We start from the raw sequence: 26,018 nt of genomic DNA, 5'->3' as shown, positions 1-26,018 counted from the left end.
AAGAAGGAAAGCATTTCTCGCTCGCGAACGAGGGAGAGAACTTGTAGTACTTTTCTCTTCTCGCTCGCGCTCGCATTTTCGTTCGCGTTCTCGCTCTCGACGCGAGCGCCTCTGGCTATCCGTTCGTCCCAAGCTAGCAATTTGTTTATCAGGCTTATGAATACGGACCAGGCGATGGTATAAAGGTGTAACTTCAATCGCTGTGTTGTTTTTTGTTCGTTTCTAGCACGTTCGACTTCTCGCGAACGGGCAATTTTGGCTCGCGAGAAAGCCCGTTCGCGAGCGGAGGAGAGCACGGGCAATCGGTGAGTTTCTCTCGGCATCTCGAGACTCGCGGCGAGAACACGAGAGAGAGAAATTTTTCTCGCGAGAGCGCGTTAATACCAACACTGCTCTTCCAACACATTTACACCCTGTGTAGCACCCAATTGGAAGCTGACCAGGTTTTGAATTAAATCTATAAAACTAACCTCAATTCTCTTCGATGTCTTCAATAATGTTAGATGTTCCGGAAACCTGCAGCAGGAACAAGAACTGTCATCATAAACTATTTGTCAAAATGGGCTATCTTCCGGATCTCCCAAAAGTAAAGTTTATCCGGGAGACGTTTGTTCTTGTGCTTTGTTTAATACAACTTTTACAAATCTATAAAAATAATTTAAAAAAAGAATAATCCATCAAGATTATTATTAACTCCACTTACTGCTAAAACTTATGCAATTAGTGATTTCATTATGAAAAACATACCCATAATAATTGCTCTCTAAACGAATTAATTGAAAAACAAGCTGCCACCAAAATTTTCACTAAGTCCTCTTTGTAAACAATATTGTTTACCACGGTGGATTGCTCGGTGAGATTATTTGATAGATTTGATAAATCTATTTTGCTCGTTTTATTTGAGTGGGTAATACAGGAGTATGCCTCTATAGGATCAATTGCACATTCTGCTAAAAAAAATTAAATTTTGAAAGAAATATGGATATTTTTTTAAATGCAGGGAGGATGTGGGATATAAGATTGCGCTCTCCCTGTACCGAGGCTGCGTCAAAGCTAAGTGACGCATGTGACGTTCACACACACAAAGAAAAAATACTCTAAATTTAAAAAGATCGTTCGTTGGATTAAAAGTTCGCGTTGGTGAATATTCGTAGAAAGTTCAAACTTTTTAATTCAAAAGTTAAAAAGTTGTTGATACTACCATGCATTTCTGGAACAAAATCGTTGTATAGGTAAAAGTTTTTTACTTTTAATATAAGAAAAAGCTTGTTATGGCAAGAGTAAATAACATTTAACATTACAGTGATGATTTTTAAAACATGTGATGGATTTTATTTCAATATTTTAATATTAAAACAGTATGTTTTCGATTTTTTTTTGTATTTAACGGATCTGCTTATGGTTGGCCAACTTCCGCGTCCAAGCTGTACCGATTCTTACGGTATGCCACCGGTCACGTTCGAAGGCCCCAGGCTGAGCAGGTTACGGATGGATGTTTCGTTAGGAGCAACATCGCGGCCTTTATTTTGGAGCGCGACAGCGATGTAGAGAACAGGGTGGTCTCGTTGCCGGCCATCATCAGGACAGGGTTGGAGAAGTTGGCCATTGGTTGTTGATTCGGGAAGGGAAGTCGACATTTTCGGCAAGGAAGTGAAGCGCATGAACGGATAGTTCACGATCACTTCGTAAATGAAATTGGCTAGACACTGAACACATTCTCAATACTCACCTGTAACTTCTTCGTTGATGTTTTTGATCAGGTTCGTCGGATCTCGCTCTAACCTCTGGAAGTAATCTGAGTACGACAGCTCCAAGACCTGCGGCTTTCGTACAGACGGTCCTTCCAGAACTAGTGCAAACTGTTCTTCCGGATGTTTAGGTAATACTCGTCCCGCAACGAGAAATGGACTGCGGACCCTCGGGACATCCCACACTGTCCCGTCATCACTTCTGGCACATAATGCTGCTGATGGTCGTAAACCGCCGGCACCGAGTGCAACATCCGCGCTGACCACCTCCGATTATGCTGCTACTCGTCGTTTCCCTCTTCCGTCGGATCCTTCTCCACACCGTGAAAATTAACTTTTTCGTACTTGTTCAAAAAGCGGATGTAAATCTGCTTCAACGTCAATCTCGTCTATCCACCCCGGGCCACCACCACCGAATACAACCGGTGCAAATCCATATCCCGACCTCCGATCTTCGGCAACCACATAAACGGCGTCCTACAAAAACAAACAAAATAATCTCAAACGCCATCAAACACCCAAGCTTCATTCTTACCCATATCGATCGTGAAACAGCTGCAGGTCCTGCAGGAAGCTGCAGCCATGTCCTATCCTTTTGAAAACCAACTTTCCCCTAATCTCCCAACCTTGTTCCGCACCCGCACCCGAGCCCGCACCATCCTCTTTCGAAGGTTTCCGCGTCCAAGTCCTGGCAGCGGCCGCGTTCGGTTTTGATAGTCGTCGTGGACCACCACTCACCGGAATCACCAAAACGTTTGTTTACATTTTGGACTTAGGCGAACACGGTTACACGAGGACGACAAAATGAAAGAAATTTTACAGTCGAATTAAAAGTGAAAACTTTTAAATCAGTGAGCAATGAGATTTTCAAAAACTGTAGCAGTAAAAGTTTTCTTTTTCAAAACAAGAAAAAAACTTTTAATGTAGCAAATTTTAACAACTTTTTAATTCTAAAGTAAGTTACTTTTGTCATTACCGTAATATTTTTTTGTGTGCAGTCAAGCTGTGGGCCCGCCGCATTGTGGTGTGTGTGCGACATCAGCTGGCTCGGCCTCTTTGATCTGTCAACCGCCGATGATGAGCGGCTGTAGTTTTTGGCAGGTGGCATGCTGTTTCTGTAAAGAAATAAAGATCATTTATTTCATTTTAATGAAAATAAGAAAATTTATTAAGCCACCCCGTATGTAAGCTATATATCTATTATCCGCGCACCACCAAACCAAAGTGCGCATCTCTTCTGCTGCGCGAAAAAAATCTGTTGCGCCGTGCAAAAATTGAGTGGTTTGTCTTAAGCGTGTACATCCGCCCGTGTGGATCAATCGGACCGCGCACTGGACTCCATTATGAGCCGAGAAAAAGATGGTCGAAACTACGACTAGCGAGAGCCATTTTATCATTGTCCCCGTGTCTCATTGATGACTACTCTACCCTACAGTATTAAATAAACCATTCATACCAAGGGGCTGGAAACTCTTAGAACTTTACCTATGTATATTAATAAGTATACTTAAATAATGTTAGTATACTTACGCTCTTCCACCCTAACATGAATCATCTTGAAAAAACGTCGGTGTGACGTCTAGAAATGTCACAACGTTTTTTTGTTTATTTTGGTTTTTGCCAAACCCGCCAAACCTAACCAACAAATCGACGGAACCGGCAAGTTGAGAAATAGTTCCTCCAGGGCTTGAGAATCGTTCTGGAATAAATTAATCAAAAATCCCCTCTTATTCTTCAGGGCAGCGCCAAACTTACATCCGGTTTCAAAGCTCTCCCGGAGTGGTGACTTTCGTTGGCTTGGAGGGGGCTTCTGGCGATTACATTTTGATTTTTTTTCAATGATATTATCGCAGATTAAGCGCGGATACGAGGACTGTGCGAACCCGTTGCGGGAATGATTTTGGTGGAGAAGATTGCGCCAGTTGCACGGAATTATGCATGAAGCGATTGATCACTCAATGGACCGGCAGGCCAGTTCGGTACTGCCGAGAGGAGAGCTTATAGTACATTATAAGGAGGAATCCGTCGTGGGTTACTGAAGTGGGGACCTTACTTTTGGGACAAAGTATTTGTAAAAAGATGAAAAATTCTTGATTAACTGGGCTCTTGACCCGGAACCCGCGGCAATATTATATAAATAGTCACAGACCGAGGAATTGCCCTTTTCGGTACATAAAAAAGGGGATATGCTGTCTGGGTGATCGAATGGTGGTTCTATCATGTGAACCATGTCGTTTTCAATCAATTTTCAGCTTTAAATCTATGATTAAACTAAAAAACTGCCACCTCTTGAAAATTTTAATGCTCAGCCTCGTGCTCAACGTAAACATAAACACAGGCAAGCAAACGAACGAATCGAACTGTCAAAGCCAAGAAGCGTATAGTTAAGGTGGTCTCGTGTTTCGAATTTCGTTAGTATATTAACAAGTATATTAAAATAACGTAAGTATACTTAAATTGACTAATTATACTTGGAGTTTCCTGCCCCTTGATTCATACACGCAACCGAGGTCGGCCGATATTTGAGAGGGATCCCTCCCGAACTGAAGGGAAAAAACTTCCGTGCTCGGACAGGCGAGTTTTACCGCACGATGCTTGTGAGGGAAATCCACGAAAAAAAGCTTCACGCCGAAAACTGAACTTACACTCACACATCCAAACTACTCACATGTATTGGTGGCATTTTATTTTTTCCTTTCATGTCAATGTATTGGTGAACAGGGATCGTGTGTGTGAGTATTAGTGAGTTATTATGCTGATAAAAATGCTTCTTCCAAAAATGAAAAAAAATTAGAAAAATTTAGGAACACATATTTTATTTCAATTTATTCACATTATCACAATAAATTCACTTCACTTTAAACTCACTCACTTTACATCGGCTGTGGTTGCTACAGCTGCGACGGCTTTTTTTTCTGTTGCTGCGACGGCTTGCTTTAGACCGGGATAATCCGGAGCAACCACTCCAACCGCATTATATCTGGCCTTCCAACGGTGCCGACTGGCGAGCAGTGTCGATGACTTGTCCATCCTGTGTCAAGGCACAGAGTAAGACAGAGTTACCACTGCCTCTTGATTTTTGGTTCAACTTGGTGGTACATCGCAGGTACATCACACGCCTGCTACCAGCAAACCTTATGGAGCCATAAAATGAAATGACTTTTCTTCGGACTGGTCACTCTGTGTTACTCTGTGGTCAAGGTGTGGCCAACTGAACTTAACCCGCGACATTCCTGCAGTCGCGATGAAGTTCCGATGGCACCTGGGTGATGACGCTGAAAATTAAAGGGAAATTTAGGTTAGTTTAACAAAAACAGAACAAGTCGTAGCACCACAATCTAACTGTGAAGCTGCAAATTAAAAATTACCTGGTATACGCTGCAAACTCCAACTAGTTGAGAACTCATCAGTGCACTGCACTGCAGTGTTATATTTCGATTTGGTTCCGGCATGTTGCAACTTGAAAAAACACAGCCTCTCAAGTTGGAGGCTCTGGCGAACTGTCACTTTCATTCCACAGTGCAAGGTACATCAACGGTAGCGGGTATGGCAGATTTGATTTGCAAATAAAATAAAATTTAAAAATTAATCTTTCCTAATGCATTGTAGATGTTGTTGATATATAGGGGAACTATACCCTCTCTCAGCCTATTTCTATTATCGGCCTATCAGCACTTTGAACATGAATTAAAGCTTTCATAAAGTGTTTTTGACTGTTCCAAAGTAATAAATAGCTCAAATAAAAGTGAGCAAGCAACTCTCCATTGTTGATACATGTGAAAATGTTGATTTAATAGCGGAAAACGGCAAAAGTGATGAGAATTGGAAAAACGGCTTAGTGTGATTAAAATGGGTATATTTCCCCTAATTGATTTTACATTATTTGTAAAAAAAATGTTTTTATTTGATCTACTTGTATTAAGTCAAACTATGTATCTCAACAATTTAAAAAAAAAGAAAAGTTATACCTAAAAAAAGACAATTTGACAATTTGACAATTTGAAAATTTGACAATTTGACAATTTGACAATTTGACAATTTGACAATTTGACAATTTGACAATTTGACAATTTGACAATTTGACAATTTGACAATTTGACAATTTGACAATTTGACAATTTGACAATTTGACAATTTGACAATTTGACAATTTGACAATTTGACAATTTGACAATTTGACAATTTGACAATTTGACAATTTGACAATTTGACAATTTGACAATTTGACAATTTGACAATTTGACAATTTGACAATTTGACAATTTGACAATTTGACAATTTGACAATTTGACAATTTGACAATTTGACAATTTGACAATTTGACAATTTGACAATTTGACAATTTGACAATTTGACAATTTGACAATTTGACAATTTGACAATTTGACAATTTGACAATTTGACAATTTGACAATTTGACAATGTGACAATGTGACAATTTGACAACTTGACAATTTGACAATTTGACAAAAAAAAGGAACAATTTGACAATTTGACAATTTGACAATTTGACAATTTGACAATTTGACAATTTGACAATTTGACAATTTGACAATTTGACAATTTGACAATTTGACAATTTGACAATTTGACAATTTGACAATTTGACAATTTGACAATTTGACAATTTGACAATTTGACAACTTGACAATTTGACAATTTGACAATTTGACAATTTGACAATTTGACAATTTGACAATTTGACAATTTGACAATTTGACAATTTGACAATTTGACAATTTAACAATTTGACAATTTGACAATTTGACAATTTGACAATGTGACAATGTGACAATGTGACAATGTGACATTGTGACAATGTGACAATGTGACAATGTGACAATGTGACAATTTGACAATGTGACAATGTGACAATGTGACAATGTGACAATGTGACAATTTGACAATGTGACAATGTGACAATGTGACAATGTGACAATGTGACAATGTGACAATGTGACAATGTGACAATGTGACAATGTGACAATGTGACAATGTGACAATGTGACAATGTGACAATGTGACAATGTGACAATGTGACAATGTTACAATGTGACAATGTGACAATGTGACAATGTGACAATGTGACAATGTGACAATTTGACAATGTGACAATGTGACAATGTGACAATGTGACAATGTGACAATGTGACAATGTGACAATGTGACAATGTGGCAATGTGACAATGTGACAATGTGACAATGTGACAATGTGACAATGTGACAATGTGACAATGTGACAATGTGACAATTTGACAATTTGACAATGTGACAATGTGACAATGTGACAATGTGACAATGTGACAATGTGACAATGTGACAATGTGACAATGTGACAATGTGACAATGTGACAATGTGACAATGTGACAATGTGACAATGTGACAATGTGACAATGTGACAATGTGACAATGTGACAATGTGACAATGTGACAATGTGACAATGTGACAATGTGACAATGTGACAATGTGACAATGTGACAATGTGACAATGTGACAATGTGACAATGTGACAATGTGACAATGTGACAATGTGACATTTTGACATTTTGACATTTTGACATTTTGACATTTTGACATTTTGACATTTTGACATTTTGATATTTTGACATTTTGACATTTTGACATTTTGATATTTTGACATTTTGACATTTTGACATTTAAACAATAAATAATTGCTTTGAGTCAAGTTAATTCAGCGCCTACCTGTTAGATAAATTTATCCTGGTTGACTGAAATAAGCAAGCACGCATACATGTACACATCACCGACTTGTTGGGTGTTTGGTATGGTGTTTACGAAATAAAACTGAAATAATTTGAGCTTTTCTTGCAATAGTATGCGTGAATTACAAAGTTCGCTTTGAACGTGAGGGATTTCCGTACGATTTGACTGGGACAATGCACAATTTGATTTGGGAGGGCCACCCTCGCGGATTTCTCGTTTGCGTGTATTACCTTCGATTCTGCCAGGCGAGAAGCCTCGTGCTGCTGCCGTTGCTGGGTCCAGCTCGTCCTGCAGCTTTTGCAACTGATGCTCGTGACCCTGCAAAAAGTAATCCACTTTAACGACCCCCGGGTCTTTTGTGGTCTCTGTTGCAAGTTTCTGCTCATTTCTAGGCGTCCGAAGGTTATGTGGTGAGTCACCCAAAACCTCTTTTACGCTAATGGACCGACGTTTTACGTCCCCATCCGATAGAAGGCGTGGTCAGGCAAATCTCGTCTCGAAAAATGCCACCGGGTCCGTCTGGGATTGAACCCAGGCCATACTGGGGTTTAGAGGCTACCACGCTAACCACTGAACCACCGGACCCTGCACGATGTCCTGCTGGTGCTGTAAAAAAATAAGATCATATTTTTCATTCTGGGTTCGATTCCCACACAGAAAAAAATAATGTAAATTTGGAAGCTGTAATTTTGGAAGGTTGAATATTACCTCTTTTATGATGTAGTTTTACCTCAATTTAGACTGAAAAAGTGACATTACACCAGAAAAGTGGTAAAATTACACATTTCCAGAGGTAAAATTACACCTTTTTTCTGACATAAAAGATGTACTCCTTCCCAGATGTAATATTACCATGATTTTTTTCTGTGCATCTGCTCCAACCTTCCATCGGATGAGGAAGTAAAATGTCGGTCCCGACCTTGGTTGTTAGGCCGTTAAGTCATTCCAGGTCTAGGAGTCGTCTCCAGTACAAACAACACACAAAACCAAGCCTACTCCGGTGGAATCGCTGGCGGCGGTTGGACTCGCAATCCAAAGGTCGTCAGTTCAAACACTGGGGTGGAAGGTTCCTTGGAGTAGAAAGAGGTTTGGGAGCTCTCCCCATTCAAGCCTTTGGACTCCTAGGTTCGAGCAGAAACTTGCAATAGAGACCACAAAAGACCCGGGGGTCGTTAATGTGGATGGTTTGATTTTTTTGATTTTATTTCAATGAAAATAAGAGCATTTATTAAGCCACCCCAATTGAAAGTTCTCAATCTTAAAGGCTAATTTTGAAGCCACCAAGTTCTAAGTTTTATTTGCTCATTATTAAGTCATCCCATTTGCAAGTTCTAAATCTTATCTGCTCATTTATAAGCCACCCCATTTGCAAGTTCTCAATCTTATCTGCTCATTTTTAAGCCAACCCATTTGCAAGTTCTACATGTAATCTGCTCATTTTTAAGCCATCCATTTGCAATAAACCAACTCATAATACCTTCGATTCTGCCAGGCGAAGCCTCGTGCTGCTGCCGTTGCTGTTCCAGCTCGTCCTGCAGCATTTGCAACTGCTGCTCGTCACCCTGCACGATGTCCTGCTGGTGCTGAGCAGTTCTCTCAGATTTCGATCATTCGATTTTTTTGTATTTTTTAATCCGGCTGAAACTTTTTTGGTGCCTTCGGTATGCCCAAAGAAGCCATTTTGCATCATTAGTTCGTTCATATAATTTTCCATACAAATTAGGCAGCTGTCCATACAAAAATGATATGTGAAAATTATCAGGCAAGACTCCTGCTTTTAATTGCTCATCTTCTTGCAGTTGCTCCTCTTCTTGTATTTGCTCCTATTTTTGTTGCTGTTCCCGTTCCTTTTCCAAAGCAAGTTGAAGTGATGACACTAGAGGGTGACGAGCGGGAATTCCCGGAAAAAAATTCACGGGAAATCGACAATTTTTGGACCTCTCGATTCCCGGGAAATTCGGTCGAGATTCCCGGGAAATTTTACCCTAATAAATATCGAAGCAAATATATATATATATATATCCGTTATCCGGATATCCGGATATCCGAATCCGGATAGATGACCCGGATAAAAGCCGGATCCACGGATATCCGGATAATTATCCGTAATTATCCGCTATCCGGATATTTTTTTCATCAAAATAAAAAAAATACAGGAAAAATAGCCGCCGCGGCAGGGGGTGCTGGATTTAGACAAATTATAAAGCTAATTTGCTTAAGGTCTTGGAAAAGACCTGAAATAACAGCACCACCCCGAAAATGACGCTTAAATTTACAAAAATTTAAATTGATCGGCATAACAACCCAAAAATTGATTTCCTTTGACAGCATTTCCATTTAACTCGTTTTCAATTGATGTAAGCTAATTTACTATTATGAGTCTGGCAGCACTGTGCATGAGTTACACCCCTTTGGTCACTTACATTGGCAACGCATGATTGAAATTTCTTTTATATGAAATGTAACAAAAATCCACGGAGTTTTTTAGGTTTTTATGGAATATTTCAAGATTGAAATCGAATTTTGGGGATCAGTGAAGGTCAAAAGGTATCCCTAATATTTAGCAGTTACACCCTAGAGATGAAATCAAATGTTTTATTCTCAAATATTTTTTTATTATTTCTAAGAGGGAAAAGCTTTTTCATGTTAAGTTCAATTTCCATATCTTTTTTCGAGCATAGTAATCCTCATAATCTAGTTTTTTTGTGAACATTTGGGTTTTCCTGATAACTGTAAATATGTTTTCATTGAATATTTACAGTTACCTTTAAAATTACAAAAAAACAGTTTATTTTTTTTTATTTGAGTCGTTGTTTATCATATTGCAAAATTCCCGATACAGTGAAAGCTTTTTCTACCCGGTGCGTTACGTTTTTCTAATTTGTCGATTTCTCTGGAACGACGCAACATTTTTGCAATGTTTTAAAGGCAATTTGTAGGTTTTGTTCAGATCTACAAAACGCTTTTTGAAGCTTGCAAAAATATTGTATGGTTTAAGTTACGAAACAAAAAGCGTAACGCCACCGCGTAAAAAGAGGTTTCTCTGAACTGGGAAATAAGCTATATTAGTCTTTTTATACAAAAATCTAATTACAAGTTTGTCCAACTTTTGAAAAATCACTCAGTGCAAATTAAAATTCGTAAATAGTTTAAAATACAATTTTGCGTCTTAAAAGCGCAAGAAACGATTATGTATTTGCAGATTCAGAAAAAAATCAAAAGGTTTTATATAGTTCCTCAAAATTATGAGGTTACTTAAATAATCGTTTTATAGAATTAGTATGAATTAATTGTAACTGAATTCATTGAAAAACAAATATGTTACTTTTCATTTTAAATTTTGCACGATTGGCATAGTCAAAAAAATCCGGACCAGGAATTCCCGGAAATGGCAAATTCCACTCTCGATTCCCGGAAATTGAAAATCTCGAGAATCGTCACCCTCTAGATGACACAATTATTTACCTTTGGTGGTGTTTCGGCAGGCCCGGAATGATAACTCCATAATTAAGCGGCTATTTTGGTATTCTTCTAATTTCAGGTGTTTACACTTGTGTTTTAAAAGTGCTTCGTAGTTTACGAACGTCGAGTTGCATATTTCGCAACCCATGAGATTCTGGCATGACTTTTCCGGAAATGTTTGGTTGTGCCTGATAACACATTTCGTATTTGGGTAATTCTCCGCCAACTCACACAGCAGTTGCCCCGACCCCTCTTCGATTTGCGTGAAACTTTGTCCTAAGGGGTAACTTTTGTCCTTGATCACGAATCCGAGGTCCGTTTTGATATCTCGTGACGGAGGGGCGGTTTGACCCTTCCATTTTGAACATGCAAAAAGAGGTGTTTTTCAATAATTTGCAGCCTGAAACGGTGATGAGATAGAAATTTGGTGTCAAAGGGACTTTTATGTAAAATTAGACGCCCGATTTGATGGCGTACTCAAATTCCGAAAAACGTATTTTCATCGAAAAACACTAAAAAAGTTTTAAAATTCTCCCATTTTCCGTTACTCGACTGTAAAAATTTTGGAACATGTCATTTTATGGGAAATTTAATGTACTTTTCGAATCTACATTGTCCCAGAAGGGTCATTTTTTCATTTAGAACAAAATATTTTATTTTAAAATTTCGTGTTTTTTCTAACTTTGCAGGGTTATTTTTTAGAGTGTAACAATGTTCCACAAAGTTGTAGAGCAGACAATTACAAAAATTTTGATATATAGACATAAGGGGTTTGCTTATAAATATCACGAGTTATCGCGATTTTACGAAAAAAAGTTTTGAAAAAGTTGGTCGTCATCGATCATGGCCGTTCATGGTCACCCGCGACAGACACGGACGACGAAACAAAGAGAAACGCAAAAAGTAACTTTTTCAAAACTTTTTTTCGTAAAATCGCGATAACTTGTGATGTTTATAAGCAAACCCCTTATGTCTATATATCAAAATTTTTGTAATTGTCTGCTCTACAACTTTGTAGAACATTTACACTCTAAAAATAACCTGCAAAGTTAGAAAAACACGAAATTTTAAAATGAAAATTTTGTTCTAAATGAAAAAATGACCCTTCTGGGACAATGTAGATTCGAAAGTACATTAAATTTCCCATAAAATGACATGTTCCAAAATTTTTTACAGTCGAGTAACGGAAAATGGAGAATTTTAAACTTTTTAGTGTTTTTTCGATGAAAATACGTTTTCGGAATTCTGAGTACGCCATCAAATCGGGCGTCTAATTTTATAAAAGTCCCTTTGACACCAAATTTCTATCTCATCACCGTTTCAGGCTGCAAATTATTGAAAAACACCTCTTTTTGCATGTTCAAATGGAAGGGTCGTACCGCCCCTCCGTCACGAGATATCAAAAAACGGACCTCGGATTCGTGATCAGGGACGAAAGTTACCCCTTAGGACAAAGTTTCACGCAAATCGAAGAGGGGTCGGGGCAACTTTTCCCGATTTCGTGTGAGTTGGTAGAGAATTACCCATTTGCTGTTGCCAAACAGCAGAAACTACAAAAATATCGAGGCCCTTTAAGGAATTTGATGTTACGATGCTGCTCTTTGCAAATGATGGCCATTTTTATTGGAAAATGCCAATTCTTCCTTTCCGCATAAGTCCTTCCGCCCAATCATTCATATTGTGCCGAAACGTCGGACAATCTAAAATGAACTACTCTACTAGTTTCTGACTGATACGCCGAAAAAACAATCGCAACTTGGAACTAGATTTTATGTTTTGTCCAACATTAAATATTATTGACACATTCTCTAACAACAAAAAACGACACGTTTTGGCTGATAGGTCATTTTAATTATTTATTCGTTGTTTTATTGGTCCAATCATGAAGCGCAGCTGGATTAACATTAATTAATTAATGTCGATCCCGGCCTTGGTTGTTAGGCCGTAAAGTCACTCCAGCCCAGTCAAATCAATTCGAATTCTGAAACGGAATCTAATTAGAATCGTATACAAATTCCGTTTCAAACGCAACAACCGGCTCGAACACGGAACCGGTTGTTGCGTTTGAAACTGGAATTTGTATACTAATTAGATTCGTTTCAGAATCGGATTGATTGACTGAAATGTTGAATTGGAGCCATCTCCATGCCATAAGTACAAACAACACACCAAACCAAGCCTACTCCGGTGGAATCGCTGGCGGCGGTTGGACTCGCAATCAAAGGTCATCAGTTCAAACACTGGGGTGGAAGGTTCCTTGGAGTAGAAAGAGGTTTGGGTGCTCTCCCATTCAAGCCTTCGGACTCCTAGGTTCGAGCAGAAACTTGCAATAGAGACCACAAAGACCCGGGGTCGTTAATGTGGATGGTTTGATTTTTGAGCTGGATTAACAATTATAAATGTGTATAATAACTAAAACTTTACTTATTAATTTGTATGAAACCAAAAAGTGTCGAAATTTCGCTATTTCTCACTCCGTTGCAACGTCAGTTTTCCATGAAAATATTAAAGTTTGGGACATATTTTGACGAGACATATTTCTGAGTTTGTCACATGTTTTGATATCATACGAGACATATTTCTGAAAAAATCGTGACGTTGCAACGCCGGAATGTGTCTATTACATTAGAATTGAACACTTTTTACTGAATAGCATATTTTTTTTACAGACACAAACCAAAGGATCCACAATTTCTTCGGGTGTGCGCCAGGCGGCGGGCTACTCTTAATGTTCCCCTCGAACGGCTAGAAATATCTTCAAACAGTCCAAATTCGCCAAACCTTCTAACTCCAACGGAAAAGTCTCACCATGAAACAGAAGGCGATTTTGAAAATATGCACACCGATAATAACATACACCAGCTACATAGCCACGAAAATACTACTTCTCAAAACAGCCCAAGTGACTATGGTCATAATGGATATCAAAAGCACTCAGTTAGCTCAATGGGCAATGCTGTAAATCAAATGGATTCATCTTCACCGCCTATGTCCAAACACTCGTTGCTACAATTCGCAATGCAGCATTTTAGAAATGAGTAAGTAGCACGACTTTTTAATAAGATATTTAGGGTATTTTAACTAGAAAGTTTATTGGAGAACGGACAACTCAAATCCAGTACCAATCGAAGCAGGAGAACTGTCAAATGGAGGTACCAATCGAGCTAAAGACAATAGAGGTTTCTACGTGCGCATGTATTGCGTGTACGTACACGAAAAAGATTGAGGTTAAATTTTGTCCGGCCAGCAAAATCAAATGGTGCGCTAGTGTGCGTACGCGAAACGTCATAAAGCTCTATAGAGCTATCTAAGCCCGCTCTCACGCACACTAGCACACCATTTGTTTTGCTGGTCGGTACAAAATTTAACCTCAATCTTTGTCGTGTACGTACACGCAAAACATGCGCACGTAGATAAATCTATGGATTTTGCTTGATTGGAACCTCCGTTTGACAGTTCTCGTGCTTCGATTGGTACTTTTGATTTGGGTTGTCCGTTCTCTATTCAACTCAAGGTTCACTAATTTTAATCATTCCCAGTCAAATCAATCCGAATTCTGAAACGGAATCTAATTAGAATCGTATACAAATTCCGTTTCAAACGCAACAACCGGTTCGAACACGGAACCGGTTGTTGCGTTGAAACGGATTTTGTATACGACTCTAATAGATTCCGTTTCAAATTCAGATTGAATTAACTAGGTTAGTGGACACTAGAGGTAACACTAGGATGCCGGGACTGCTTGGGCAGTGGTAAGCGTGGTTGCCTCTCACCTAGTTGGACTGGATTCGATCTCAGACGGTCCTGGTGGCATTTTTCGAGACGAGATTTATCTCATCACGCCTACCGTCGGATGGGGATGTAAACTCGGATGTAAATGTTGACCCGGTCTAACCTAGAGGTAGGTCGTTAGCTCAAGTTCAGGTCGTCTCCCTGGGTCTTGGCTCGGTAGAGTCGCTGGTAGGCAGTTGGACTCACAATCCAAAGGTTTCGAGTAGGAATCTCGCAATCGAGAACGCTTAGGCAATGCTGTAGAGTGCGAACATTTTTATTTGATGCTACACACAAAAAAAATTCCGAATATTACATCATTTATGATGTAACACTTTGGCACGTAATTAAAGTAATCACGAATGAGCGAAAAGTGAGCGCTTTTGCATTGTGTGGTAGCAAAATAGTGCCATTCAGCAATAAACCCCTAAATCTGCCTTACGGTTTGAAAGATTAGGCATGATCACATGAAACCGATTTTTATATAAACTATTCCGTTCCCATCGCTGTCGTCTGCGCCCAAGAACTCGGTGGAAAGTATGCAGTTTCAGAGCAGTTAATCGTCAGTTGCATTGCCAGGACTTTATTGAGCGCTGTCGTACGTCATCGGAAGGATCACCACATTACTCTTCCATAATCTGAAGAGCACCAGTTGGGTGGAACCTGTCCTCCGGAAATTTGCGGGGAGATATTGTGGACAGCAACACTGCGCTGAGTGTCATTTTAATATGTTGTTCAATTTGTTTATCTTGTTCGTTTCGTCAATAAAGTAAGCCGCATGTGTTTTAGCTCGTAGTAATTATGATGTTTTAATTGTGTTCCCTGTGCAATTGTCCGTCCAAGAAAGTGGGACGTGGTCCGAAAGGGACCGCACATCAGGACACAAAAGAAATAAAGTGCACCGTTTTAGAATATTTTTTTTCTACAAATATTCGTTTCAAAGGAGAATGGGCCAATTTGTATGGTAGCTGGTCCAAGGATGTACACGAACGGGAGAAACTTTATTCGAAAGATCTCGCCGAGACATCAAAAAAAGTCTTCTGGACGAACTCTCTAAACCCCGGGGTTCAAAAGTTACAAGTTGTTGAAGTTTAAGTATTTTGGGTTAAAATGTACAAAAAATTGTATTTTTGCTATTTCTAAAATCATTCATAAAATCCTTATTTTATTATACATTTTGATCATCTTGACTTCATTCGACGCGTATCAGCAAAAACTATAAGTTCTGATGTGTTTTAGCATGATTGAAACATGACTACTCTTGTCTTTATACGTTCGAACCGTTTGTGCAAGAGGCTTACCATAGAAACAAGTCGAAACTTGAGGATTTTGAAAACGGATCTTTCTGTAAGTTTTTTGAAAACTTTTTCTTACTCTTGCCTTCTATTTAATATTTATAAGTGGGTAATTCTCTACCAACTCACGAAATCAGGAAAAGTTGCCCCGACCCCTCTTCGATTTGCGTGAAACTTTATTTTAAGGGGTAACTTTTGTCCCTGATTACGAATCCGAGGTCCGTTTTTTGATATCTCGTGACGGAGGATATGAACATTGTTCATATATTACACTCTAAAAAATAACCCTGCAAAGTTAGAAAAAACACCAAATTTTTAAATGAAAAAAATTGTTTTAAATGAAAAAATGACCCTTCTGGGTCAATGCAGATTCGAAAAGTACATTAAATTTCCCATAAAATGACATGTTCCAAAATTTTATACAGTCAAGTAACGGAAAATGGGAGAATTTTTAAAACTTTTTTAGTGTTTTTTTCGATGAAAAATACGTTTTTTCGGAATTCTGAGTACGCCATCAAATCGGGCGTCTAATTTTACATAAAAGTCTCTTTGACACCAAATTTCTATCTCATCACCGTTTCAGGCTGCAAATTATTGAAAAACACCTCTTTTTTCGCATGTCAAAAAATGAAAGGGGTCGTACCGCCCCTCCGTCACGAGATATAAAAAAACGGACCTCGGATTCGTGATCAGGGACAAAAGTTACCCCTTGGGACAAAGTTTCACGCAAATCGAAGAGGGGTCGGGGCAAATGCTGTGTGAGTTGGCGGAGAATTACCCAAGTAATAATACATTCGATTGAATTACGATGTAACACACAGCTGAAAGGAACTCCAAACCACTGTTATGTACCTTAACGAACTCATTGTAACTTGATTATTCACAAATAAACCGAATTGAATTGAAAACGGATCCTACCCAGACTGCTTCAGTTACTATGGAAGGCTACAGTGCATTGTTGTAATAACTTATTGAGATGTTCTGGGTCATCCAAGAACTCCTTGGAGTTAAGACCGGTGGGTCTACCGCCGTAACAAGCAAGAGGTCAGTGATTTTTTACCACTGATTATAACCGCATAGCTTCAGTGAGTATGGTGGACTACTTTGTTATTGTTTTGAAATGTCCTGGGTCATCCTAGGACCCACTGAAGTTAAGAGCTGTGGGTCTACCACCGTGACAATCAAGATTTCCACCTGTTTGACTACTGATCATACCCGCATAGCTTTAGTCAGTATGGTAGACTGCTTTTTTAATGTGTTGGGATGTGTTGGGATGTCTTGGGTTATCCCAGGACTCACTGGAGTTAACAGCTACAGATCATTACTCCAGGGAGTCCTTAGGTGATCCAAGACAGCCCAAGGTCATTTACAAAGTAGTCTAACCTATTCTGAAGCTATGCGGGTATGATCCGTGGGTAATACCGGTCGTAGACCCACAGATCTTAACTACAGGGAGTCCTGGGATGATCCTGGACATTTCAAAACATTAACAAAGTAATGATAGACTCACTTAAGCAATGCGGTTATGATCAGTGGTAAAAATCACTGACTTCTTGCTTTACGACAGTAGACCCACCGGTCTTAACTCCAAGGAGTTCTTGGACGACCCAACACAACTCAATAAGTTGTTACAACAATGCCCTGTAGCCTTCCATACTAACTGGAGCAGTCTGGGTAGGATACGGTTTAAAATCTTGAAGTTTCGACTTGTTTCTATGGTAACCCTCGTGCACAAATGGTTCAAATGTATAAAGACAAGAGAATTTATGTTTCAATCATGCTAAAACATATCAAACTTATAGTTTTTGCTGATACGCGAATGAAGTCACGATGATTGAAATCCATAATAAAATAAGGATTTTATGAGTGATTTTAGAAATAGCAAAAATACGATTTTTTGTACATTTAACCCAAAATACTCAAACTTCAACAACTTGTAATTTTTGAACCCCGGGGTTTAGAGAGTTCGTTCAGAAGACTTTTTTTCATGTCTCGGCGAGATCTTTCGAATAAAGTTTCTCCCGTTAGTGTACATCCTTGGACCAAATCCGCCCATTCTCCTTTGTAAATTGTGCCAGCTGCCACTGGGTGACTCACCACACATAACCTTCGGACGTCTAGAGATGAGCAGAAAATTGCAACAGAGACCACAAAAGACCCGGGGGTCGTTAAAGTGGATTGCTTTGCTTTTTTTTGCCAGCTGCCATTTATTTAAAACATACAAAATGTTGAAAAAAATATGTTTCATATTTTGAATATTGTAAATACGACCTTTCTTCGAGGAACATCGTTGAGGGATTTGGGCGAGAAGAGCGGGAGAGCAAAAGAGGGAGAGAGAGAGCCGTTAGAGTTTTTGTGGAAGTGGGAGACGAGAGGGAGACTTTTTTTATATAGGCAGAGCTCGTTTGCTGACAAGAGTCGAAGAGTGAAAGCGAGGGAACGAAGAGCAGAAAGAGGAACCAGGATCAAACGTTGTGAGAGCTCGGAATTGCGACTGATCAATGTGTTTTGCTGTGAGAAGTGCCATAAGGCGAACGTGTGTGTGTGGCAGTGTTTGCCACAGACAAATGGAAAAGTATTTCTGAAAAATCTAGCCAATCGTTCCTGAGCACCTGACGAGAAAAACTAAGCGAAGTCTTTGGAAATGAATTATTTCATTGATCAAATCCTACAAACATCGACGCGAGGAAATCCTTCGAATTTGGTGAGATCGTTTTATGTTGTGTGTGTACAAGTGTATGAATGTGTGTTTGGAAGAAAGCGGGTAGTTGAACTTTTGTGCAAACATTCAGGATCACGTAAACAACAAATTTCTTAGTTATTGCCACGGATTTTTTTTTACGCGCCGGGTAATTTTCACGATTTGCATAATTCGATTTAGTTTTATTAATTCTTTAAGATAATTGGAGTCCGAGCACGCAGCCTCAAAAATTTACGGTCGGTCATATATTTCAACTAAATAATTATTGCTTAAACAAAACAAAATATTAAAAACTTGTTGCGATCATTTCGGAATACTGCTATAAATATTACAACTAAACTCAAAACTATAACCGATATAAACACTACAACCGATAAAAAATTTCGCTAACTTACAAATCTATTCCTAGTGCTAACCTTATGTTATCAAATCGTAAGATTATATTCTGATTAAAAACAAAACAATATAAATCAGTGTTTTCACTCTTCAGCCGGCTTTTAGAGTTTAATTTCCAAAGGTTAAAGCAGACAATGCACAATTCACAATCAGTTAAACACTTATCACTCACCCGCAATATCTCTTGAGGTATATCCTAGGGTACCTTTCATACTAACATTGAGTCCAAAACCACCCTACAAACATCTATACCACTAAGGTGACGCAGGGATCCTTGCGCACTTTAGATAGGTGTTTAATAACATTCCTTCCGTTCCCCAAAGGATAGCTTGGACCCGGCGAGGACCCCTTATGCCCTGGGCTGTATTACACACTCATCAAAAGATGAAGACATGGTATCTCCCGTGTTGGATTATTGTTCCGGATGAGGGTCTAACACAACCACACCAAACAGAGGGATAAGCGTTGTGGAGCCATCCGTGGATAGGGCGTCCTAAAATGCTAATGCTAAAATGCTAATTGTAAATACGACCTTTCTTTGCTCAAATATTACACAGCAAAAAATCCGATGGTAAAATCGCATGCAAAAGCATGCACATCACCTTTGTCAAAATAAACACATAATACTACACCCCTGTTTGAAAAATGTCGCACGTCGTACAAGCTGTCGCGCGGTTTTGGTTTTACCGTTTCGATATCGATTGGTCGAAAGGACGACAAACACTCGACATGCCCGACATTGTTTTTTCCATCGATTTCCCTTCAATTCGACGTCACGATTTTCGTCGACGCAAACAGTTTGACAGTTCTCTTCAGTTTGTCTTGTTTGGACTTGAATGCAACCGAATCGAACCAGTTATTGTTGATGTTGGGCTTCGGAAGGATTTTGACCGGTAAGTTGTGCTTCTTTTTCTGTCGGAAAGTTCCGGCCGGAGTGGGCAAGTGGCCAAATTATAGTTTCTTATGTTCCAGATATTCAGAATTCTGTCTTCGTGGCGGTGGAGGAGGAGGACGAGACGCATGAATCCGGCGGGCCAGATCTTCGTGGCGGAAGACAGGACCGGGAGGAACCGAGCTTATGGAGGATATGGTTCATTCCAAAGGAGGAGGAGGATGAATCACCGAATGTCAAAAGTTCTACCCAAGGTAAGAGAAAAAGGGGTACAGAATAATCATCTCGTGGCGGTGTTTCTGATCCACCGGATTTTTTAATCAATAGAACTGTTGCTTCAAGTCATTGAAATGATGGAAGAGGCGCATTTCAAAGTATCGGGAGTGAGCTTGGAAGACCGGAAGTATGAGGGCTAATATTGGGTGTTATGATTATTGGACTTCAGAATTGTATAATAAAAAACTCTAACATTTGACTAATCAAAAATTAACTCCTTAAGGAAATTTTTAGTATCTCTGATTTAACCCTTCAAGGCCCAGAACTTTTTGTACAGTTTTTATTACCTAAAAAGTAGTTAACATTGAAAAAACGGATTTTTGGAATGGTGTAAGTGCTCCGCCAGGAACATCTTGATGATGAGTTGCAATATTTAAAAACTACCAACATCCTGAATTCTCCAATATTTTACAGTTTTTTTTTATATTTTTTTACCGAAAAAATAAAATTAATTTAAATAAAAAAGGTTGAAAACAAAGCAGATTACAAAAAAATTAATTATTTTTAAAAGGTTTACAAAAATATTTTTTTAAATGAAAAAAATATTTATGATAAAATTATAACAAATTGAAAAAATGCAGATTACAAAAAGGTAAAAGCAATATCTTTTTTTATTTCAAACACTTAGAATAAAATTCTAAAATAATTCTAAAATTCTAAAATTCTAAAATTCTAAAATTCTAAAATTCTAAAATTCTAAAATTCTAAAATTCTAAAATTCTAAAATTCTAAAATTCTAAAATTCTAAAATTCTAAAATTCTAAAATTCTAAAATTCTAAAATTCTAAAATTCTAAAATTCTAAAATTCTAAAATTCTAAAATTCTAAAATTCTAAAATTCTAAAATTCTAAAATTCTAAAATTCTAAAATTCTAAAATTCTAAAATTCTAAAATTCTAAAATTCTAAAATTCTAAAATTTAAAATTTAAAATTCTAAAATTCTAAAATTCTAAAATTCTAAAATTTAAAATTAAAATTCTAAAATTCTAAAATTCTAAAATTTAAAATTCTAAAATTCTAAAATTCTAAAATTTAAAATTCTAAAATTCTAAAATTCTAAAATTCTAAAATTCTAAAATTAAAATTCTAAAATTCTAAAATTCTAAAATTTAAAATTCTAAAATTTAAAATTCTAAAATTCTAAAATTCTAAAATTTAAAATTCTAAAATTCTAAAATCTAAAATTCTAAAATTCTAAAATTCTAAAATTCTAAAATTCTAAAATTCTAAAATTCTAAAATTCTAAAATTCTAAAATTCTAAAATTCTAAAATTCTAAAATTCTAAAATTCTAAAATTCTAAAATTTTAGAATTTTTAAATTTTTTAGAATTTTAGATTTTTAGAATTTTAGGAATTTTTTTAATTTTAGAATTTTGTGATCTTAAAATTTTAGAATTAAAGATTTATAGAAATTAAGAATTTTAGGGTTTCAGAATTTTAAAGTTCTAAAACTCTAAATTCTAAAATTTTTTTTAATAATTTTGAATTCTTAGGTTCTACAATTTTTAATCTCTTAAATTATTATGTTGTATTACACTCAGCCCCGGTGGTTGGTCACTTTTCGTTTGTAAAATGGGTGTCAAACTAAAAGTGACCCCTTTCGTTTGACAACAGTTTGTGTCAAGCCATCGGGTTTTGAGTGTATTCTTTAATTCTTGATATTTGTAAATTTCAAAAATATCAAACATTAAATTTCATTTTTAAATTATTCAGATATTTTGAATTTTTACGATTAATTTAAACATTCGAACATTTTAAAATTATTTAAAGTCTTTTAAGTTCTTAGCTTCTTCAAAGCATGAAGACCCCAAGTCTTCAGAAACACATGCATTTTAATTTAAAAAATCAAAAATATTTAAACAGGTCCAGGTGGGGTTTCTTCATTAAACTTGCGTAAATGTTGATTTTTAATTTGAAATTTAAAATGTTAGAATATTTTGTTGTCTTAAATTTGTTTTAATCTTTATTTTCTGAATAAAATAAGGTTTAATTAACTACTTTTTAATTAATTTGTTTTCAAAATTTTACATTGAAAGTTAAACTTTTGAATATTCCACAATTAATTATTTTATGAATTTTCACAGATTTTTTGAGTATGATATCTGTCATGAGATTCCCTTTGTTTCAACAACAAAACTCTAGATATGATTTGGATATGATTATTCAGCCGAATGACGTTATCTTTTTTCAGGTAACCAAACATATTCCAATCTGATCCTGCTAACAACCCAGCGTCTCCGTGTTGTTCCACGCAGCTTGTTGAACGGAAGCTGTAACGACCGCAAAAACACCTGCTCCAGAAGTTCGTAAACGTTGTCCCGTACTCCGGTGGCCATCAATCCATGGGACATAAACGGTGGCGCCGCACCCCGCCGTATCTGCGGCTAGTCGAGGAGCAATAGTCCTTCTTGATCAAGATGCTTCCCCGCACGCTGGCGTCGGCTCGAAAAGATGGCTGACAAAATCCGGACCCGGAAGACAACGCCAAAAAAATCCGGCCAAGATGCCGAGCGACGAGGAGATCTGGAAGACCAACCGGAAGACGACACCAAGATGTACGTGAAGATCCGCGACACAACAAGTATAATGAAATAATTGATTTTTACTGTGAAATGTGCAAATTACATGAAAAAATAAAATAAATTAAAAATAAACAATCATCTATTTTTTAACTGCAACATAACCTAAAAACCTGAAAAACAGCACACGACAAAGGCACGACAACCTAAATAACAAAACCGTGCGACGTCGGTCGAATGTCGTACGACAATGTCGAACAATTTCGATGATCGATCGCACGACAAATACGACATTTTGGTGCAAAAACGTATGACATTCGTGCGAATGTCGCACGACATTGTCGTGCGACGTCGTACGGTTGCACGGACGACAAACGACGGACGTCCGACGGACTTTTCAGTCAGGGACACTGCCTGTACAATATTTGCAAACACAAAAAAAAGTTGCAGCCGCCGAGATTCAAACCCAACACCAATAGTAAGGACTGGCGCCTTACATCCCTGACTGAAAAGTCCGTCGGACGTCCGTCGTTTGTCGTCCGTGCAACCGTACGACGTCGCACGACAATGTCGTGCGACATTCGCACGAATGTCATACGTTTTTGCACCAAAATACGACATTCGACCGACGTCGCACGGTTTTGTTATTTAGGTTGTCGTGCCTTTGTCGTGTGCTGTTTTTTCAGGTTTTTAGGTTATGTTGCAGTTAAAAAATAGATGATTGTTTATTTTTAATTTATTTTATTTTTTTATGTAATTTGCACAATTCCCCACAGTAAAAAATAAATTATTTCATTATACTTGTTGTGTCGCGGATCTTCACGTACATCTTGGTGTCGTCTTCCGGTTGGTCTTCCAGTTCTCCTCGTCGCTCGGCATCTTGGCCGGAATTTTTTGGCGTTGTCTTCCGGGTCCGGATTTGGTCAGCCATCTTTCGAGCCGACGCCAGCGTGCGGGGCAGCATCTTGATCTAGAAGGACTATTGCTCCTCGACTAGCCGCAGATACGGCGGGTGCGGCGCCACCGTTTATGTCCCATGGATTGATGGCCACCGGAGTACGGGACAACGTCGGTTTACGAACTTCTGGAGCAGGTGTTTTTGCGGTCGTTACAGCTTCCGTTCAACAAGCTGCGTGGAACAACACGGAGACGCTGGGTTGTTAGCAGGATCAGATTGGAATATGTATGATAACGTCATTCGGCTGAATAATCATATCCAAATCAAATCTAGAGTTTTGTTGTTGAAACAAAGGGAATCTCATGACAGATATCATACTCAAAAAATCTGTGAAAATTCATAAAATAATTAATTGTGGAATATTCAAAAGTTTAACTTTCAATGTAAAATTTTGAAAACAAATTAATTAAAAGTAGTTAATTAAACCTTATTTTATTCAGAAATTAAAGATTAAAGCAAATTTAAGACAACAAAATATTCTAACATTTTAAATTTCAAATTAAAAATCAACATTAACGCAAGTTTCATGGAGAAACCCCATCTGGACCTGTTTAAATATTTTTGATTTTTTAAATTAAAATGCATGTGTTTCTGAAGACTTGGGGTCTTCATGCTTTGAAGAAGCTAAGAACTTAAAAGACTTTAAATAATTTCAAAATGTTCGAATGTTTAAATTAATCGTAAAATTCAAAATATCTGAATAATTTAAAAATGAAATTTAATGTTTGATATTTTGAAATTTACAAATATCAAGAATTAAAAGAATACACTCAAAACCCGATGGTTTGACACAAACTGTTGTCAACGAAAGGGGTCACTTTTAGTTTGACACCCATTTTACAAACGAAAAAGTGACCAACCACCGGTGGCTGAGTGTAATACAACATAAAAATTTAAGAGATTAAAAATTTTAGAACCTAAGAATTCAAAATTATTAATTTTTTTTTAGAATTTAGAGTTTTAGAACTTTAAAATTCTGAAACACTAAAATTCTTAATTTCTATAAATCTTTAATTCTAAAATTTTAAGATCATCGGGCTACCTACGTTGGAGCCAGCCATAACAAAGTTTTAGTGCTCCGTATACCAGCTACGTGTGAAGACAGCTAAGGCAGGCCGGCAGGCCTCCGGCGTCCCCTCCGTCACCCCCGTCCCCACACGCAACGAGTTCGAGCCGCTGAGTGGTGATGATGAGGACAATGAAGACGACTGCAGCACCAGCAGTAGTGACGACGACGACGACCCTGCACGCGGGTCGAAGAAAGCAGAAACCAGCAAAACTGCGGCGAAGGGAAGAAGACCTCCGCCGATATTTGTCGTCGACACATTAGCAGATACAGTGGACGAGCTAATGATGGGTCTTAGTTACTGTTTGAAGATCGGGAAGAAGAATGTTCAAGTAATCACGTTTGATAAATCTGGGTTTGATAAAGTTCTTTTCGTTCTTAAATCGAACAACGTGAAATACTTCACATTCGACCCGGCTGAAACAGTGCCGGTCAAAATAGTCCTGCAAGGGTACATGGATCGGCCAGTGGACGAACTGGCTGGGCACCTTGCCGACGCAAAAGTTCACCCCTGGGACATCAAGGTGCTCTCAAGAACGACCACGGTGACGGGTACCCACGTGCTGTACCTTCTCTACTTCGACCGTGGTACCGTCAAGCTTCAGGACCTCCGGCGGATAAAAACGTTGGATGGCTTCTGGGTGACTTGGAGGTACTTTTCTAAGAACTCGACGGACGCAGCCCAATGCCACCGTTGCCAACAATTCGGCCACGGCTCAAGAAACTGCAACCTCCAACCGCGCTGCGTTAAGTGCGGTGAAATGCATTTCACGGAGAAGTGCAAACTTCCCCAGAAAGCAAGGCTGAGTGAAAGCGACGCTCAGCAGCAACGGTCTCGTGTCAAGTGCGCGAACTGCGATGGAAACCATACAGCAAACTTCCGTGGCTGTGCCGCGAGAAAGGCCTACCTCGAGGAGCAGGCTAAGGGGAAAAAGAAGCTTCCAGCGACCCGGCCACCTCCAAGATCAAGATCAACCGTTCCTGCAGCTGGACAAGGCGCGGCTGACCGGAATATTCCAGCATTTCCTCCCGGCTGGGGAGGTTCTTACGCAAGCGTGACCGCGGCGAGCGGTGGTACGGTTCCGGAACAAGCAGCGGTGTCCGGAGATGACCTCTTTACCCTGCCAGAGTTTTTCGCTCTCGCGGGGGAAATGTTAACCCGTTTTCGTGCCTGCCGTAACAAGGCAGAACAGTTCATGGCTCTGG

The 26,018-nt window shown here is 38.4% G+C and overlaps 3 protein-coding genes and 1 long non-coding RNA gene across 7 annotated transcripts in view; 2 read left to right on the top strand and 2 right to left on the bottom strand.

The window, feature by feature from the left end:
- The window catches only part of LOC6053863 (unconventional myosin-XV), a 50,835-nt gene that overhangs the window by 12,369 nt on the left and 12,448 nt on the right, over positions 1-26,018 (top strand). Inside the window, exon 2 of one of the 2 annotated variants that reach the window (XM_038260183.1) lies at positions 13,606-13,974. In XM_038260183.1, coding sequence (XP_038116111.1) covers positions 13,772-13,974 — 203 coding nt within the window. In that variant the 5' untranslated portion in view covers positions 13,606-13,771. Of the gene's footprint in view, positions 1-13,605; positions 13,975-26,018 lie in introns of those variants that run through there. The other variant, XM_038260184.1, reaches the window with a different exon arrangement.
- On the bottom strand, positions 765-7,850 carry LOC119768828. Its single transcript, XR_005278243.1, has 3 exons — positions 7,705-7,850; positions 2,725-2,863; positions 765-947 (listed from the first exon to the last, which is right to left on the bottom strand). It is a non-coding gene; the product is annotated as an uncharacterized LOC119768828 (long non-coding RNA).
- Positions 4,545-5,270, bottom strand: LOC119768826. 2 transcript variants are annotated; one of them, XM_038260186.1, is made up of 3 exons: positions 5,117-5,270; positions 4,938-5,023; positions 4,545-4,779 (listed from the first exon to the last, which is right to left on the bottom strand). In XM_038260186.1, exons 1-3 carry the CDS (start codon positions 5,198-5,200, stop codon positions 4,617-4,619), a joined length of 333 nt encoding a protein of 110 aa, XP_038116114.1. In that variant the 5' UTR covers positions 5,201-5,270; the 3' UTR covers positions 4,545-4,616. The 2 variants fall into 2 exon arrangements, with proteins under 2 accessions (XP_038116114.1, XP_038116115.1); XM_038260187.1 differs by having other exon boundaries at positions 5,011-5,023.
- On the top strand, positions 19,828-22,861 carry LOC119768827. 2 transcript variants are annotated; one of them, XM_038260188.1, is made up of 3 exons: positions 19,828-19,992; positions 20,072-20,245; positions 22,461-22,861. In XM_038260188.1, the coding sequence occupies exons 1-3, from the start codon at positions 19,965-19,967 to the stop codon at positions 22,577-22,579; spliced, it is 321 nt and encodes a 106-aa protein (XP_038116116.1). In that variant the 5' UTR covers positions 19,828-19,964; the 3' UTR covers positions 22,580-22,861. The 2 variants fall into 2 exon arrangements, 1 of the variants encoding a protein (XP_038116116.1); XR_005278242.1 differs by having other exon boundaries at positions 19,828-20,597.

The sequence above is a fragment of the Culex quinquefasciatus genome, chromosome 3 (assembly GCF_015732765.1).
Source record: "Culex quinquefasciatus strain JHB chromosome 3, VPISU_Cqui_1.0_pri_paternal, whole genome shotgun sequence".
Taxonomy (NCBI): Eukaryota; Metazoa; Arthropoda; class Insecta; order Diptera; family Culicidae; genus Culex; species Culex quinquefasciatus.
The sequence above is the reverse complement of the archived record's forward strand: the minus strand, read 5'-3'. Positions and strand labels throughout refer to the sequence as shown.

What these genes read in the sequence shown, in the direction of transcription:
- LOC119768827 (XM_038260188.1), top strand. Translation starts at nt 19,965, where the DNA reads ATGTTGGGCTTCGGAAGGATTTTGACCG. An exon ending in CTTCGGAAGGATTTTGACCG is followed by an intron (nt 19,993 to 20,071) that starts GTAAGTTGTGCT and finishes CTTATGTTCCAG; the next exon opens with ATATTCAGAATTCTGTCTTC. An exon ending in TGTCAAAAGTTCTACCCAAG is followed by an intron (nt 20,246 to 22,460) that starts GTAAGAGAAAAA and finishes ATCTTTTTTCAG; the next exon opens with GTAACCAAACATATTCCAAT.
- LOC119768826 (XM_038260186.1), bottom strand. Translation starts at nt 5,200, where the DNA reads ATGCCGGAACCAAATCGAAATATAACACTGCAGTGCAGTGCACTGATG. An exon ending in GAGTTTGCAGCGTATACCAG is followed by an intron (nt 5,024 to 5,116) that starts GTAATTTTTAAT and finishes TTTAATTTTCAG; the next exon opens with CGTCATCACCCAGGTGCCAT. An exon ending in GGCCACACCTTGACCACAGA is followed by an intron (nt 4,780 to 4,937) that starts GTAACACAGAGT and finishes GCCTTGACACAG; the next exon opens with GATGGACAAGTCATCGACAC.